The sequence below is a fragment of the Gracilinanus agilis genome, chromosome 1, assembly GCF_016433145.1.
Source record: "Gracilinanus agilis isolate LMUSP501 chromosome 1, AgileGrace, whole genome shotgun sequence".
NCBI classification, from domain to species: domain Eukaryota; kingdom Metazoa; phylum Chordata; class Mammalia; order Didelphimorphia; family Didelphidae; genus Gracilinanus; species Gracilinanus agilis.
In genome coordinates this window covers 69,971,975-69,991,015 of record NC_058130.1, presented here as the reverse complement: position 1 = coordinate 69,991,015, position 19,041 = coordinate 69,971,975, and the positions used below count along the sequence as shown (strand labels likewise).

Sequence of the window (19,041 nt, the reverse complement as noted above, 5' to 3'; positions counted from 1 at the left end):
ATGGACAGAGAGGAGTCTGAAGAGGAAAAGGAGGTCTAGAAGTCCCGGTTGAGTGGTGACATGTGGCGTCCCTTCCCTGAGGGAAAGCTTTTTAGCGCTCTCCAGTGGGCCTCTTACTTCTGAAGCTTGGCCTTCTTTATTCACAACTGTCCAGGCCAGAAATGTGGTTTCTTATCCTGATCTAGTGGGAGGAGTTTATGCTGAAGAATGTTTGAGCACATCTTAAAGAACATCATCGAAAGGAAATATACTAATGCTTATCTTTGGGGTTCGGGGGCTCTTCTAGGTATAGCCCTCCTGTACCTGCAGATGTACCGGGTCACTTCAGACCAGGCGTACCTGCTGCGATCTCTGGACTACGTGAAGAGAACGCTGCGTAATCTCAACGGCCGGAGGGTCACCTTTCTCTGTGGGGACGCGGGGCCCCTTGCCGTGGGCGCCGTGGTGTACCACAGACTAAAGAGTAACAGCGAATCCAAAGAGTGCATCACAAAGTGAGTTTTAAGCCGAGAGTGTTTTTCTTGATTCTTAGTTGGGGCTATTGCTGTGGAAAAGTACTTCATAAAAAATTGCATTTGTGCTCATCTAATGTGAGACGGGGAAGCAAATGTGCCACTTTAGGAACTGAAAGATTTTTAGAATATGCGCTGTAGGGACCATAATGGGACAAACAAGTTGTGCCTTCTGTGGGCAGGGCTCATTGGCTCCCTCTGGACAGCTAAGACGTGAGTTTGGTTTGTATTTTAGGGATTGAGCCTGTTACTTTGAGTCACAGTGGAAGCCTCCTCCTGAAATATGTTTCTCCCATGGCTGAGCTGGCATTTAACAAGCTGTACGGGCTGGGCTCCCGGCTGGCTCGCTCACTGGTGCCTGTTGAGGAGAGGAATTAGTGGGGATAGAGAAGGACTCGGAGGGTTTTAAATCTGGTTTCTGAGTCAGAGCTGACCTCATTCGTCATGTCCTGAGAAGAGATGACTATAACTGGATTAATTTCTTTTCAAAAGGGGATATTCCTTGTTTCTTCTCAGGAACTAATTGTTTTGTTTTGTTTTGTTTGTTTTATTAGACTTTTGCAGCTACAGAAAACCGTTGTAAGTCCAGACTCGGACCTTCCGGATGAACTCCTTTATGGACGGGCAGGTTATCTCTATGCCTTACTGTACTTGAATACAGAGATTGGTCCAAACACAGTGTCTGATTCAACCATCAAAGAGGTATTGATTATAGGAGATAACTGCCAACTGTGATAGCTATGCAGGAGTTATGCTCATCTCTTCATTTAAAAGCTGACAGTGACAAGGATTATAGTTAGAGAGCTGGAAGGAACCTCCTTGGCAATCTAGTTCAACTCTCATTCTACAGAAAGAGAAACTGAGGCTCACAGAGGCTGAAGGACTTACCCAAGGTCATGTAATAAGTAAACATCAAAGGTGGGATTTGAACTCATGACCTTTAACTACTCCAGAGTCAGTGCTCTCTTCCCTTGTATCACACTAAACACACTCAGGCAAGTGAGAAATCTCTCCTGTTTTGCTTTCTGAATAAATTTATAAAATCAGCTGCTTCCTCCATTGACCTTAGTAGTCCTTCCTCTTAGAACATTCTTCCTAGTGTCTGACATAAATGCCTCATTCTATCATTTCTTTTATTTGTTCTATTCATCCTCAGTAATAATGAAGATAGTTGGTCTTCCCTTAGTCATCTTTTCTCTGGCTAAAATAGGCCAGTTTCTTCAGTCCTTCTGAGCAGGCTTATTTTCAGGTATTCTGTGTTTTCCTCCTTCAAAGAAAAAAATAAAGTTAGACCTAGAACAGTACCAAAGTGATCTGAAATGTTTGATTTCTTACTCACTACCCGCTTCAGACTGATAATCAATAAAGAAGATAGGAAAGAGCAGTAGTAAGCTATTAGGCAGTAGTAATTCTTCTTAAGTACCACAAAAGCTTATTTTTGACATTTTTATAATGTCCAATGTTTCTCGGGGGAGAAGGTCCCCTGGTGTCTTACAGCCTTAGTATATTAAGCTGTCAAGTAGAAGTCATGTGTACTGAGTGCCTGGAATTTTCGTATGAAGAATTCCACATGGTTCTAGAGAACTATTAACTACCACAGATTAGATTTGTACAAATAATAAAATTAGAGTGATATTCAGAAAGAGATCACTGTAAGTTGTTGAGATTGTGTTTTCTCATCTTTAGGTAGTAAATGCTATCATTGATTCAGGTAAAAATTTATCCAAGGAAGAACGCAAAAGTGAACGCTGTCCACTGCTGTACCAGTGGCATAGGAAGCAGTATGTTGGAGCAGCTCATGGCATGACTGGAATTTATTATATGTTAATGCAGGTAAGTGTATTCTAGAATCAAGCTGTGTTGGCATCACCATATACTGATCATGCTACCATTTTTTTTCATCAAATTTTAATTGTTGGTCTTGTTATCTCCTAAGCAGAGAATTAAACTAGATATTTATTATTATCCCCTCCTGTTAAACTGATATTTCTTAGGGAATGTTATTTCATTGCCTTTCTTTGAGTCACAGACGAATTACTTTTCCCCAGATAACAAGCTAGATGCTACTGAAAGAAAATACTGCATAATGTTTGTCCCCAAATGACTAACGGTCTAGATGTTTGCAGATAAACTGCCATGGGCCAAATTCTGCCATCCACTCATTTGCTTGGTGTATAGTCTCCCAGTGACTTCAGTAGGAGTTCTTTTAACCTGCAGAGAATATCACATAACAGAATTGACCTACCCAAAGGCTGTGGATTTTCTTCTTATTAGGAGATAATATTGTATGCAAGCCCCCAACTACTAAATGGATTTTGTTAGATCTTTTTTTTTTTGTTGTTGTTAATCTGTGTAAAGGCCAGAACATATTTTCTCCTGGAAAAATGGTAAGAATAGTAGTTTAGTTCCTATCCCTGCTCACAAATGATGATTGAACTTATAATTGTACTCGAAGTACTATTTCAGCCACACCTAATTGATGTTCACAAGTGGCTTTCACAGTTTGTTGTTATTTTTTAATGGGAAGATGCAATTTTAATTCTGACCTTGCATACCAAGAATGCATCTCTCCTCATGCATGCCACCTCCCTGTCCCCACCCACCTGCTGTAATAGCTCAGTTAGAAACAACCCAAGGGGACAAGGCAATAGGCACTTCTGGGTGCCAGTGACTTTTTTTTTTTAATTTAATTTTCCCCCAGCTCATGTAAAAACAGTTTCCAACATTTTAAAAGAATTTTGAGTCTCACATTCTTTCCCTCCCTCCCTCCCTTCCTCCTCTCCCCACCCTCTGAGATGGGAAGCAATCTGATAGAGATTTTACATGTGCAATCATGTAAAATATTTTCCCATATTAATCGTTTTGTGGAAATTTGAATGAAAAAAATTTAAGAAAAAGTGAAAAAAGTGTGCTTTGTTCTGGATTCTGACTCCATTAGATCTTTTTCTGGAAGCAGATGACATTTTTTATCATGAACCCTTTGGGATTGTTTCGGATCATTGTAGTGCTAGGAATAGCTAAGTTATTCACAGTTCGTTATACAGTATTGTTCTGACTTGGTACAGTGTTCTCTTGGTTCTGCTTATTTCATTTTACTTCAGTTTGTTTTTCCAGGTTTTTCTGAGCTCCTGATCATCATTTCTTACAGCACAATAATATTCTATTTCAATCATATGCTGTAAGTTAATCTTCTATTCCATAATTGATGGGTATCCCTTCACTTGCCAAATCTTTGCCCCCTTGAAAAGTTCTGCTTTAAATATTGTTGTACATATAGGTCCTTTCCCTTTTTGTTTATCTCTTTGAGCCCCAGTGACTTCTTAACTTCTTATTCCTCTCCAGCTCCATTAGCTCTCTAAGGTCCCATAATTTCAGAATTGGGAGCTCCCTCAGCAGCTATCTCATTTGATCCACATGCGCTGCAATGAGACCAACACTTGCTCACTCAGCCTCTGTTTGCAGCCCGCCAGTGATGGGGTCACCCACTGCCTCCTGAGGGAATTAATATGACTTGTTTCCCCATTCTGATTTTAGAAACAAAAATTTGTTGCTTCCCTGGGACATAAGGACAAGGACTCCACCCTCAAACTCCCCCTTTGTTCATTCGTTAACTAAAATGAAGTCTTCCCAAGCACTGGTGGAGGGGGTTAGAGGCCACCTTGGCAGAACCACCATCAGAGAGAAGAGAGAAGCCTTAACAGACATCCGTAGACAGGCTACCGATATCCGTCTGATTAAGTCCAAATAAATGTGCTTCTTGCCTCTAAATCCTCAGAACTCTGTTCCCATGATCACACCCAAGAACACACACACACACACACACACACACACACACACACGTACATGATACAATCCTTGTATGGCCTCCACCACACAGTGAGTCATGGAGAATTTAGACAGAAGGAATGACACCTACCATCAGATGTTCAATGACAGCATCAACTCACTTCTCTGTAGCCCTTCCCACCCCCTCCATATCAATGATATTCATCTTGACCCTGCTGCAACATAATGCTCTCAGCTAGTTTAGATTCCTCCAGTGAAAGATCGCACCAAAACTCTTCCTTAAAGAGTCCAAAATTAATTAAACACAAGCCCCCACGCTCATCCTCCAAGTTGTAGGGTCTCAAGGAGACATGTTTTAGGGCAGTGCTTCTGTGAACCTCACTCCTACCTCAGTGCCAGATCTGATGCTTCCCTTACCTATTTCTGCCACAGAAACAACTTTTTTCCTTTAACATTTCCATTTTGAGTTAGCAGTGTCTTGATTTTTAGGTTTCTCTTTGAGATGAGGAATTTTCAATAGTCACTGTTTTGCAGTTTCAGTGAAATATTATGCAAAGGTACCAAATTGGCCTTTAATCAAAGGTTTGTTTTGCACCTGGAAATGTGTAAACTAACAGACTGTCTACTTCCGTGTTGCATTTTGTTAGAAAACAATTGACCCTCTCTAGCTGTGTGATCCTGGGCTAGTCACTTAACCCATATTGCCTAGTTCTTACTGTTCTTCTGACTTGGTGCCAATATAGAGTATTAATTCTAAGACTGAAGATAAGGGTTTAAAAAAAAAAAGAAAGAAAGAAATTTTGACATTTTTTTGTGATATTCACTCTAAAAATACCTATTAATTCAAGAACTAATAAGGCTTACCAGGCTGCAGTATTTGTAGTGGCTTCTGTGATTAATGAGGTATAGATAATATCCCAAGTAGCTGTATAAAACAGTAAATTTTGCTTGATTGTTTCTAAGAACCCATGTAAATAATTCTTGCACCACAGAATTTAGAGGATAAGAAATTAATGCCCACACAGGTCTGAGTCCATTCCTCTGTAATTTATTTACTTGCTATAATTATACAAGATAAACATGGAAATGTACCAGCCTGCCAAAATCCTTTGCAGTTTACACAGATGTCTCAGAATAACCAAAATCATGTGCCTTTTAAGAAATAAAGCACCGCTTGCACCTAGAATACTTATTTCTAAATTCCCTGGACAATTGCAGTTCTATACCAGATGTAGACCACCTTTTTTCTGCCAAGGAACGTTCTATCCCATAGAAATAAAAAGCAATTTAGTTAACACAATTTAGTTGCTAACTTAGTTTAAAAAAAAAAACCATATACATTCTGAAGCTATTTTGAAATATGAAATATTATGCTGAGCATTTATGCTATTCAGTATATAAAACAGTTAAAAAATAAACATGTCTACTTTCTGACTATGAAAGGGTAGAGAGAATGAGAAAGAAGAGACTAGATGAGGGAAGAGAAAGAAGGCGGTAGACACAGTCCTAGGCGGGTGTGCCAAGAGACAGGCAGCGTGCGGAGCTGTAGGGAGGCTTGTCCGGCTGACTGGGAGGGCTCGTTGCCAGGCTGCCTGCAGGTGTCCGTGCTGTGGGGGACGAGCTAAGCTGACCACAACCTGTTCCTGTTGACAACTTGGGGGCAAGAAATGGCCCAGAAGTCCCGGCTCCGCAGCTCCGTGCCACACCGCTCACTTAGTCACTTGCCCAGTCGTTTCCACCTCCACGTCCCCTTCTCTCACGCACAGGGCCGCCGGGCCAGGGCAGACCCTCGTCCCTGGCGGTGACTCGTCCCCGCTTCCAGGCTGTCCTCCGCACAGCTGCCACGCCAGGCCCTCCCTCTGTCACCTCCCCGTACACGCTGCTGTTTCTCTGTCACCTCAAAGGTCAGACCTTCCACCTCCCGCCGGCGGCCCGTGGCCAGCCATGCCCTCTCCTCCTGCCTCTGCCTTTGCAGCTCCTGGTTCCTTCAGAGACCTGCTCAGACACCCCCTTGGGCTGCTGTTGCCACCTTCTCCAGAACGCCCGTTTCTGTTTTGTGCATGGCTGGTCCGTATCTGCGCACGTGCCGTCACCTCTTTATTAGAGTGGGTTCCAGGGCCCAGCCCTGGGCAGGGCTCCGAGTAGTGACTTAATACATCCCGGTTGATTGACCAAGGCAGTATTGAGAACACAAATCCTTGGAAGAGGAGCCGGGCCGCGGGGAGGGAGCCCAGGCTACACCTGGGTTGTCTGAGATCAACAAAAAGGCATCCAGCTCACTGCAGAGACCCCTCATGTGGCTTTTGGGGGAAACGGGCCAGCAAGGAGAGGATGAGTGATTGAAATACTGATGCATTTCCTTGTACTTCCAGGACCTGTTTCTCCCAGTGTCCTCTGACTCCTCCGAGAGAACCATCCTTTACGACAAGAAGAGAAAAGGGAGGGGGGTATCCCGGATGTGGTGTCCCATAGCCATAGGCCTCTCCCTGGGCAAACACAGGGAAGCGTCTTTTCCAATTTGTTCTTTGGGTCCAGGCCTGCTCGCTATAACATTTCACAGCTTTTTCAGCTGTTTTGTTGTTGTCTTTCTGTTTACATTGTTGTAGTGATTGTTTGTTGTTTTCTTTGTTCTGCTTAATTCACTTTGCCTCAGTTTAGATGAGCCTTCCTACATGTCTGCATTTGTCCTATTCATTGTTTCTCATAGAAAGCGTTTTTAGGTAACCAGATAACTAAAATAATTAGAACCTCTTTATTTCTCAGATATTCTAAGTAGTTGAAATTTTGGTTAATTTACCATGGTATAATTATCTTTTTTAAATGCTAAAGGAATATATTATAAATGTGTGTCTTATTTTTTTTTTTTAAAGCCAGTATCAAATGTGGACCAGGAGACCTTGACAGAATTGGTGAAACCAAGTATTGATTATGTACGGCATAAAAAATTCCGATCTGGAAATTATCCATCATCATTAAGCAATGAAACGGATAGATTAGTCCACTGGTGCCATGGTGCCCCTGGGGTTATACATATGCTTCTACAAGCCTACAAGGTCAGTGTTCAATTTTCATAATGGACATCCAGTGTAAAGGTGACCGACTTTTCTTCCCAGAAGTAAATGCCCGTTTTGAGTTTTGGCAAGATATAGGCTTTTCCAATAACATTCTTTCAAAGAAAGTAAGAGTTATGTTTTTTAAGTTTGGTTATTGTCGTGTCTCTCTACTTGGCAACATATAAATATATGGTATAAAACTAGACAACAGCATATTTTTCATTAGAGGAGCTGGAAAATTTCACCAGCTACAGACATTTGTCTTGCTCCTAATCACCTAGTCTCACAGACTTTCTTTTTACCCTCTTATTACTTTTGAAAAGCTTTTAGTACTACATTACTGTTTGGGAACTTTATACATTTGCATTTTGAAGGGAAACATCAAGATATTTAATATTGATTTGGTGACCACCAGAGAATTAAGAAGGGAAATAAGCAGAGATAACATTAGGTGCTGGCCTGTTTAGATACTGTATTAAAAAGAATTCTTGAAAAACAGCTTAGACTTAAGAGCCACATGTAAGTTAAAGTGAATAATGGTTCTTATCCCAGCTTTGTTTTCCACAGTTTGCAGCCCTATTTATGACAGTAGCCCTCTCCCTAGAGATGGTAATGATCTGCATCACATGACTCAAAAACAATACAATTTACACATTTCTGTGGAAATTGGTTATGATTATGTGGCAAGATTTTCAGCTACAAGAGCAAAAAAATAGTCATGAATAACAGAGCAGCAGTCTCTCACATTTTGCCCTGAAACGGTAAATGCTAAAAGTTGTATCAACTTGGCAAAGAACCAGAGTTTGATGTTCTTAGAACTTTTGTTTTTTTTTCAGAGGTTCGTGAATTCATTGCCATTAGGAATTTATGATGAAGAAGTGCCCTCTCCTGATGCAGGCCTGACCCTCCTTTGCAGCTTAGACAGCCTTAAAGTTGTCCAAGGCCTTGAGAAGTTATGTGGCTTATTGTTTTGTTTTAGAGGCGAGATTTGGACACAGAATTTCCTAACGTTGACATCTTTATACCCCACTGCTTGCCTCCCTTTCTGTTGGCCTGTTGTTAAGAGAGTGAGCATAAAAGAAAGGAAAATACCATTGAGTAAGACCAGAATCCGCTCATTTATCTTTCTTAATTTTTTGTAAACATTTGACAGAAAAATTTACCAAAGGACATTAAATAGAGAATCCATATAAAGCAAAAGAAAAAGGAGGAGGCAGCTGGGTAGCTCAGTGGAATGAGAGTCAGGCCTAGAGACGGGAGGTCCTAGGTTCAAATCTGGCCTCAGCCACTTCTCAGCTGTGTGACCCTGGGCAAGTCACTTGACCCCCATTGCCCACCCTTACCACTTTTCTGCCTTGGAGCCAATATGTAGTATTGACTCCAAGATGGAAGGTAAGGGTTTAAAAAAAAAAAAAAAAGAAAAAGGAGTTGAGGAATTGACAAGTCTGATGGGGACTTGCATATGTTGGGGAGAATATTCAAGAAATCTATGGCCGTTGACTTTTAGTATAAGGAAGAAATGGCTAAGGGAGCATTTGGAGAAACTGTGTCATTCAGGGTTTTTCCCCTTGAAATTCTCCTTTTGAGTACTAACCGGGTCCTCCTCTTAGTATTTATGTGTGAATATCTTACTCATTCTACAGCCTAATCCTGCTCCCCAAGTTAAGGATTCCCCACCCCCTTCCTTACCTGCAGCTGTGTTTCTATCACAGTGCGTCATTCAGAGATAGATTTAAGCCTGATCCTGGCTATCTGAATATCCCTCAATATGCAGCCTAGACAAGGTAGCTTGGCTGCTAAGTGGATTTCTGTGCAGCCACAATCTCATTTCATATTTACTTTCAAAGGGTGGCAGATAGCAACAAGGAAGTCTGCCCTGTTGAAAAGTAATGCCTGGCCACTAATGATCCTTCCTACCTTGTTTTTGTCACTCATCTCAACCTTCCAATTCACTGCAGAAAGTGGGCAGGTCATAGGGGCTCAGGATGTCATGATGCCCTCTAGTCTCCTGAACAATGAACCATTTGTCACAGTAGCACTTGGTATCTTCACCACGGTGGGACAGAGAGCAGCCAGTGCTCGGCTGCCAGGGCGAGTTAGGACCTGACTTAGATCGGTAGTCTAGTAGCCTTGGATACCAAGGAGGAATCCGCCTTCCTCTGCTGAGCTCCACTTTTATAGCAAGGCTCTTAAGGCTCTGTCCCTTTTCAGAGCAAGACTAGGGCCCAGTTTTCTTACCTTTTTTTTTTTCAACTTGCAAGTTTTATATTAATTTCCATCGAGGTATAATTATAGGATGTATTAAAACTACATAAACAACAGTATAAAAAAGAACTTAAGAAAAATAAACAATTTTTAAAAGATTTGTGAAAAGTACTCACCTCTCCACAAAGACCTTTTATTTAACAGTTTATCCCCAAACAAAAGATTTCTATTGATTTGAAAACAGAAGTAACTAAAGTATATTTCTTACTTCTTTCATCTCTTTTAAACTTGGTTTTTATTTGGCTCAAATTTGTATCTGTATTTGTTGTTTTAATTGTACAGATTCAGTGAGTATATCTATCATTCTTATGGTGAGGACACATTTTCTAACTCCCTGACCTGCATGCACTTGTTTCAAATAGGTTGTATTGTTTCTTGCCTTAATATGTCTACTGCTTTTATTAAAGTTATTTGTATCCAATGAAAATGTTTTACTTTTACAAGTTCTGTATTTCATAAGAGGAACCCAGTCTAGGAATAATTCCATGTTCTAACACACCAGTAATAAAGGCATATGATCTTCACTAATCTAATAATTTATCTTTCAAAGTAGACATTAGACGCAGAATTCTGATTTCCTAAACTTCTAATGTTCCTTCCCACTTTGGATGTTAGTAACTTTTTATAGACATTGTTGAATAATAAAAGTGGGAGTAACCTTCTGAGATCATCACACCCTGCTTGGAAAGCTCAGAACTTAGTGACTTGCCCAAGTCCCCTTATGGTTAGTAACAGGATGAGGACCAGCACAAGGCCCTGTTGAGCATCTTTAGATTCTGTCAGCCATTTTTTCCATCATACTCTCCTGTCTCCATCCTCCAACTGAAACATACTTTGCGGTCAAATACACATCTTATTATTAGTCTAATCATTTTGACTCATTATGATTTTCTATGTTGTCATTCTAATTACTTAAAAGTTATTTGAGGTTTTTTTAATTAGACAATCATGATATATGGATCTGTTCTACCTGATTTTTAATCGATTCCAAGAATAATGGAGTGATAAAACAATTTAGGGACAGTCCTATAGGAACAGTGTTATACGTGGACAGTTTGCGTGAGGTCAGTGGCGTTTGCAGAACCGGGTATTGGGAGAAGGACTGGACTTGGAGTCTTGGTCCAGAACTCGGCCCTGCTGCATACATAGTGCCACGTGGCCCCCGCCCAGGCCAGCTTCCTCCTCTGTGAATGGAGAGGGCCGGTGCAGTGGTGTCGAAGGGACGCATCCCTTCCCGTCTAAAGCTGTCACCTGTGCCTGGTTAGGAGGAATCACAGTCTAGTCCATTGAAAATGTTCTTGTGAATCAACATTGTTCAAAGCCACCTGAGGCGGCCGGGGTATGGCTCCATGATGGCACTGACATGAGTCCAAGAATTAGTTTGTCATGAGCTGCTATTGCAGAAATGACGGCCCAGGTGACTCCGTAGAATTCCTGATTCTGGGCCCGTGGATGGCCCGTTTGGTGGCTTACCCGGATAAGGGGGGACGCTTGCTGCCTCCCGGGGGCCTCCGGTGGTGGGCTCGGAGGATGTGACTCCGGGAGCTCCTGCCGGGGCAGACAGGACGGGGAAGGCCTGCGTGTTCTGGTCCCCTCTTCTTTCTCCGGATTCTCCCTCCTTATCCAGGGCCTGGGTGTGCTGAGCAAAGATCGGGAGGCTCCGCGCTCAGAGTCCATTTTCAGGTTGGTCCCTTGGCGCTTGGGGAGCCTTTCCCCTTGGAAGCAGAGCCGCTGGTGGGATGTGGGTCCTGCGTGGAGCTCAGACGGGCCCTCTGATATGTAATCGTCGTCCTAGTAATTAGAGGCGGCACTTCAGGGTGTGCAAAGCGCTTGCTATGTCGGATCCTCTAAGCGTGAGGTAAGGCGGAGGAGGAAGCGCAGGGAGACAGCTCTGGGGAGGGGGTCGCCCGGCCAGGAAGTGATGAGGCTGGATTTGAACTGGCCTCCTTGCCTCCGGGGCTCACCCTCTCTGCGGCCCTCCCTACGTGCCTCTAAAGAACATAGATTTAGAGCCAGAGGGGCCTCATCCTCGCGGCCATCGTCCGGCCCCCACATTCGACAGAGAAGGAAACTGAGACCCAGAGAAGGTGGGGATTCGCACCCGGTCACCCTCGTGACAGGACTAGGATTCGCCCTCCAACCCTCTGATCCCAAGTCCAAACTGAGCCTATGGGTCTGAGGTGAGAACAAGGATCGTCTCCACCTGCTGCGGCAGTGAGGAGGCCCCTGGGGGGGGGGGGGCGGGGGGCGGGCGAGAGGAGCGAAGGCCGGCTCACACCAGGCCAGGGACTGGCTCTTCCTCGCTAAATCAGAGGTGGTTCCGCCCGGTTTTTCTGGGCCACCGTGGAAAGGATGAAGGGATAGCAGAAGTTGTGCCTTTCCTTGTGTTCTAAAGCCTCTGAATGGCCAGTTCTTAGGAGCGTCGCTGCTGCTGCTCCCGAGATGGCTTTTCAAAGCTTTTCTTTTCTTTTTTTTTTGAGTGAGCAAGTGAATGTTTTCGTTGTTGCTGGGGAAACTAGCGGAGAGCTCGCATTGGCTGGAGTCGGCCGCTGGCAGGCTTTGGGGAAACTTCACCGTCTTGTCCTCGAATGTCACCCGGGCTGGGCAGCATATTAGATATTCCGATCCTGAGGCTCTTGGGAAGAAGCTGAAAATTGTGCTAAGTCACCTAGTCTTCGGGAGAATTTCTCAGCATTTCTCACTCAGATTTTGTCTTTTTTATGGAAAGATGTGAAAGGATGCCTCACCTTCCCTTTAATTACACCTACAGATAAATACTGCAGCTTAACAGCTTCCATTCGGAACAACCAAAGGAGATTCGTCTTTGGTTCAGAAAGGGGGGCCCAGCGAGGAGATTGTTGTCAGCTATTTGGCATAACTGCCTATTATTTATGTTAAATACTAATTTTAAAAGAATGTTGGCTTATTAGGGTTGCTGCTCCTGCCCTTAGAGTTCTTTTCCTGTTTCTCTTGAGATCCACATTGGCGTCTCCGTTTTAAAGCCTCCCTGATTGCAAAGTCGTTAATATTTTTCTGAGACACCAGCTGTTCTTCACTTCAGCTTCATGCCTAAACTCGGCTGAGACACGACAGTCTCTGCCTCCTGACTCGCTTCTATTACATTTATAAACAGGGATGGCTTAGCCTCAGAGAAAATACATTGTGAAAAACATGTCAAAGGTCATTAAAGATCCTTAGCCTCTTTATTTAGTCACCATGATTCTACATTCAAAATAGTACGCCAAAAGGACAACAGACTGATTGCTAAATTGGCAGGGACTTGGAAAGTATCTCTTCGTTGTGAGATTTTTTTACATAGAAATAGGTTTTAACTAGAATATACCTTTTTCTTTTTCTTTTTTTAAACCCTTACCTTCCGTCTTAGAATCAATACTGGGTATTGGTTCTAAGACAGAAGAGCGGTAAGGGCTGGGCAATGGGGGTTAAGTGACTTGCCCAGGGTCACACAGCTGGGAAGTGTCTGAGGTCAGATACCCTACCTTTTTCTTTTTGAGAAAGAAATTGAGCAACTAAGTAGCTCAGTGGATTGAGAGCAAGACCTAGACATGGGAGGTGCCACGTTCAAATGTAGCCTTACACACTTCTTAGCTATGTGACCCTGGGTAAGTCACTTAATCCCTCATTCCCTTACCCTTACTGCTCTTCTGCTTTGGAACTAATACACAGTATTGATTCTAAGACGGAAGGTAAGGATTAAAAATTTTTTTTTAATTTTCAAAGAAAAGGAAAAAGAAGGAAGTTTTTCTACAATGTTGTCCAAAACCTGAGATAAGACCGGGCAGACCCTATATTGTACAGCAGACTGATGGCAAACACATATCTTCTTTCTACCTTCTCCCAGAAATTAGCTTTTAGCTTTTACCTGCCATAGTTAGACCAAACTTTTGACTCCTTCCTCCCAGAGCCTGGCCAGGGCTGAGGGAATCTCTTATTTCAAATCAACTTCTAGGGCCAAACTTCCTCGTGACTGTAGAGTGTGTTTCTCCCAACAGATGCTCCCCTCCAGGTTCCAGAGGCCAGGGAGGGGGCCTCTCATTTCACAGTTGGACGCAAAAGCTAAAATATAAATGTTTCCATGAATAATAGTGACTGTTCCTGAAAGGACTCTCCCCGAGGGGTCAGAATCCTTGAGTTCTCGTTCCAGCTCTACCTCTGTCGAGCTGGGTGGCCCGGGGAAACCATTCTGGACTTGAGGTTTCTCATCTGTAGAATGGAGCCATTGGACAAGATGCCCTCAAGGGCTAGAGCTCTAAAATCCTACGATTCTCAGCACTCTGTGGGCTGGCACTCAAACAGAGGAAAGTTGTACATGGCTACAGCAAAAAGGAGAAAATGGCAAAGATTAGGGAGCAGAATGCCAGCTGCCTGGCATTGGAAGAGGGCAAGAGGGGAGAAAAAAAGCTCAGAATCCAGAACACCAACGACAGACATTTCCTACATCGTGGCGCTGCCCGGGGCCCACCTTGGCTACGTTTTGGTGGGTGTGAGCACAAAGAATCTGTGCCCAGGAGGCTTTTGTCCTTCTCGGCTGCCCCCTTGGCAGAGGCGCAGCTGTGCCATCCATGGCGACCCATCCCTGAGGAGCTGGGGGTGGCGGGGCTTCTTCATCAGCACAGCCAGTTTTCATTGGGGCACACCCTGCCCAGAGGTCTCCCCAGCCCGTGGCGTCCTCCCATCCGCTGGGGAATGTCTGTGAGCCGTTGGCTTGGACAGAAGCAGCCCTCTGCCTTTTTGTGATCCTGCAGAAGGGGCTTTGGCAGCGTTCCAGACAGGGCTAGCTTTTCAGTAGGAAGATTCAGAGAGATTTTTTTCTTTTACTTTTACAGCCAGAACAAGACCTGAACATGCCTGGGAAAATCAGTGAAATGGCCAGAGTTGGGGCAGGGAGGAGATGCTGAGCCAGCCGAGGATGGGAAAGTCATTGACTGGCTCTTTTTGCTTCCTGAAGGCCATTTCAAGCTGATAATGGCCACAGCACAGGGCCTGCGTTTTTTAACTAGTCAAGAGAATTTTTCTAAATCAGAATAAAAGAAACACCTTTAAGAGGCTCTCCTTTTTCATTCTCCAGCTCTTTAAGGAGGACAAATATTTGAAGGATGCTATGGAATGCAGCGATGTCATCTGGCAGAGAGGCCTGCTCCGGAAAGGCTACGGGATCTGCCACGGGACGGCAGGGAATGGCTACTCCTTCTTGTCCCTCTACCATCTCACTCAGGATAAAAAGTACCTGTACAGAGCCTGTAAGGTAAGCCCCCCCTCCCCCCGGGTACCTGGGGTCCCACCGCCCTGTCTGCCCTCCGCATGCCCTAGACTTTGCTCCTGCTAGGTTGGAAGGACCCAGCGGGCAGAGGAGGGCTCAGGGAATGAATGGCCCCCCGCGGACCGCCAGATCGTCCTTCTGATGGCATGGCATTGCTCACCTCAGTCCCCTGCCCAGAAGCCTCAAGGGGGGCCCAGTTCATTTAAAAAAAAAAGCCCATCATTCAAGACCGTTTCCAATTTGGCTTTTTGCCCTGATTTTTCCTTGTAATGTGCCAGCACTCACCCCAACGGGGCTGACTTCCCAAAGCTCTCTGCCATTCTTGGGATGAGGGTCAGGCTCCGTCATGCCGTGTTTGCCCAGGCTGCCCTCTTGGTCTGGATGCCCCTCTTCCTGCCTTTTGAGATACTCTCAGCCTATCTCAGGTCTAGACCACCTGTCGCCAGCACTTCAGAACCTTTCCTGGGACTTGTGGGCAGAAGAGGCCACCTGCCCATCCCCAGGCAGTCCTTGCTCTTTGGGGGAAAATGCTTCTCACTCCTTGTCTTCTTCTGTAGTGACATCGTCAGGGAGCGTGGCACAGACTGGATGGGCTCTAAATGTTTGGGGAAAACACCTAATAACAAAATATTCCTTTTCCATCATCATTTGGGTGAGACAGCAAATTCAGAAAGGCACAGGTTCCCTGAGATAGTCTCAACCCAGCACTGCCACAATGAAAAATAAGCCGGTGACATGGCCCAAGACCAAGCAAGTCTCTCTTTATGAGATCTTTGTCCCCAGGACTCTCTCTTCCAAGTCAGGAGCTTTATTGAAGATGATAGAAAGACCAGTTGGGCTACTGATGAGAGCCAAGACTCCTGGATCTTCTTGCTTAAGTCTGCTGCCATAGGACTTCAGACAGATCCTTCCATATTTTGCTCTTCTGCTCCTTTATTAAGAAAATAAGTGCTATATCTAAGAGTGTGAAGAATAGAAGCAAAGCTCTTTAATAGTTCTGCTCAGGCTTTCACTCCTATCTGAGAAACATTACCAAGAAGGTAGAAAAAACTCTTAGTGGTACTGGTAGGCAAATGCCTCAGGGCATTTAATAAGTTAGATTTGAAGGTCTGATCTAAAAAAAAAAATCCTTAACATGATCTTTTATCATTAACTTTGTTATAGGCAAAATTATTTAAATCTTAATTGTTCACACTTTAAAAAACATTTAAATGCTTATTACGTAAGTAAATGATGCTTTCCCTTTTCCTTGGGACCTGCCTTTACCCACGTGTGATCATACATAGAGAAAACTTGTTTTTAAAGAAGAATAGATTGGGACCAAGGACGTTTGTTAAAATTGATTTTCTGGAGGGAAAAAAAAACCCTAGAAACTTACTTATAAATTTTATTGGAAAATATTCTATTTAAATAATGAAGGCATATTAAAACCTGACAGTCTACTCATTTTCTTTGCTTGTGAATTATGGTAAACCTGAGTTCCACTTAAAAATTGCATGCCTTATTTATTTCTCCAGTCCTATCATTTAATAGATAGCAGGGCCAAGAGGCAGGAAAGCTCATCTTACTAAGTTCAACTCTGACCTCAGACATGTACTAGCTCTGTAACTCTGGGCAAGTCACATAACCCTGTTTTACCCTAGTTCCCTCATTGGTAAAATAAGCTGGAGAAGGAAATGGCAAACCACTCTAGTATTTCTACCAAGAAAACCCTAAATAGAGTCACAAAAAGTTGGATGTGACTGAAAGACAACTGAACAACAACAATGAAATAATTTAGTTTCATGAAACTAATGTTGACTTTAAAATTAGTATTATAAAAAAACAAGTTCTGTAATTGTCTAAAATATTTCAGTGTGCAAATTAGTAGTAAAAAAAATCAAGGAAATAAATTGTATTATAGGATCCTAGCATTCCCAATTTTATTTCATTTCCTCAGTAACCACCCTAATTTTAATTCACTTTTCTAGCCTCCTTCCAGACCCCATAGACCCATCTTACCATTTTATGTTTCAAGCTAGAGGAGGTACCACTGGTGATGTGGAACTTGGGGTATCACGTGCCTGGAATAGTCCTCAACTTAAACATTAGAGCTGGAAGGGCTTTCAGAGGCCTTGGAGGCAAGGCTTGTTTTTCAGAAGAAGAAACTGACCTAGGGAGGTTAAACTATTTTACAAGGTTACACAGATAGTAACCATACAAGATGTGATTTGAATCCAGGTCCTCTGACTCCAGAGCTGGTGTTCTTTTAAGGGCAAGGCCTTATTCTCCTAACCAGAACAGGGGCAGATCACTGCCTGCTACACTCACTTGGAACACAGCAATTCTCTTAGCAAAACGTTGCCCTAAATGCGTGTAAGGTTTCATGGTACTTTGATGCTATGTGACAGTTACTCTATAGGTTAAATAGACTTTTATGCCTCCATCTGGAAACAAAACCACCCTTTATAAACATTGCTTCTATGGGGAAGCACCTTTTGAATCCCAAACACTAATCAGAACTTTGGAGCAGGCTCCCCGCCCTGGGGGCATCCCTTTGTCCATCTGTGACATCAGAAGGTTATACCTTTTCTCAGTCTCTAAAAGTGCCTTCTTTGGAGATTGTCCAGAAGGTGGGGTGTGTGCAGAGCCTGGGCCGACCAGCGCCCTCTCAGCCTCCCTGCTTCTGGGTCCTTATTCCCAGAAGTCCCTGCCAGAGCCCCCCTGCCACTCACACTCACGTGCTGCCAGAGCCCCTCTGCCACTCACACTCATGGGCTGCCAGAGCCTCCCTGCCATTCACACTCACATGCTGCTAGAGCCCCCCTGCCACTCACACTCACGTGCTACCAGAGTGCCCCTGCCACTCACACTCATGTGCTGCCAGAGCCCCCCTGCCACTCACACTCAGGGCTGCCAGAGCCCCCCTGCCACTCACACTCACGTGCTGCCAGAGCCCCCCTGCCACTCACACTCACGTACTGCCAGAGCCCCCCTGCCACTCACACTCGTGTGCTGCCAGAGCCCCCCTGCCACTCACACTCACGGGCTCATTTAGTCAATGGGAAATCTCCCCACACCTCTTTGTGGCCCACACTCTCCATTCCGGCCACCATATTTCTGAAGCAGAACCTTAGATAATTCAGGGGATGAGTCTGCTTTTCACTTTCTTTTTCTTTCTCTGAACTCCCTCTGCTGGCCTTAGGCAAGATTGTGTCATGCCAGCAAAATGCTTATTTATTGACTTCTGCTGCTTAAGAGTCTCTGCTGTTGCCAGGGTATGTGAAAAGGATGAGGGAGACTGAAGAGGACAGTTAGAGAAAACCATTTTAATTGATCTAATTGGACATACCAGGTACAGTCTTTCTTTGGCAAGAGACCATTAAATGGCCCAGAGAGAAACGAAACACAATGAAGAGGTAGAATTGTTGACCTTAAGAATGTATGGACACTCAGAGCCACAATCAAATAATGATAGTGTGATTACTAGAAACTGTCACTTAATAGTCTTTTCTTTTTTTTCAAACCCTTCCTTCTCAGAATCAGTATTGTGTATTGAATGTTCCAAGGCAGAAGAGCGTTAAGGGCTAAGGCAATGGGGGTTAAGTGACTTGCTCAGGGTCACACAACTAGGAAGTGCCTGAGGGCAGATTTGAACCCAGGACCTTGCATCCAGGCCTGACTCTCCATCCACTGAGCCACCCAGTTGTCCCTTAATGCTGTTTTCTTATGACATATTAGAATGCACAAATGAAACTGAAAAGTAAATTTGATTCCTCTAATAACTCAGAAAGTATAATTGGTTTGAAATTCACAATATCAGATACTAAATATATAGTCGCATTTCAGTGGACTTATCCACAGAATTTAATAGGGTACATTTTAGGAGCTCTGAGGTAGCTCAGTAGATAGAGAGCTAGGCCCAGAGATGGGAGGTCCTGGGTTCAAATCTGGCCTCAGACACATCCTAGCTGCGTGACCCTGGGCAAGTCATTTAACCCCCATTAGCCCTTACTGCTAATTCTGTCTTAGAACCAATAAAGAAGGTAAGAGTTTAGAAAAAAAATTAAAATGGCACATTAAAAAAGAATTGTTTCTCCGCTTATTCCCCAAAGTTGGCCTTTCAACAGGTCCCTGTGAATCCTTCCCCCCACCCCCCCCCACC

The 19,041-nt window shown here is 43.8% G+C and overlaps 1 protein-coding gene across 1 annotated transcript in view; it reads left to right on the top strand.

Moving 5' to 3' along the window:
* Window positions 1-19,041, top strand: part of LANCL2 (LanC like 2) — a 53,413-nt gene that overhangs the window by 30,054 nt on the left and 4,318 nt on the right. The window contains exons 3-10 of the mRNA XM_044676347.1: window positions 287-494; window positions 1,067-1,214; window positions 2,199-2,345; window positions 7,169-7,351; window positions 14,706-14,882; window positions 14,964-15,046; window positions 15,176-15,498; window positions 17,474-17,924. Coding sequence (XP_044532282.1) covers window positions 287-494; window positions 1,067-1,214; window positions 2,199-2,345; window positions 7,169-7,351; window positions 14,706-14,882; window positions 14,964-15,046; window positions 15,176-15,498; window positions 17,474-17,924 — 1,720 coding nt within the window. The remainder of the gene's footprint in view (window positions 1-286; window positions 495-1,066; window positions 1,215-2,198; window positions 2,346-7,168; window positions 7,352-14,705; window positions 14,883-14,963; window positions 15,047-15,175; window positions 15,499-17,473; window positions 17,925-19,041) is intronic.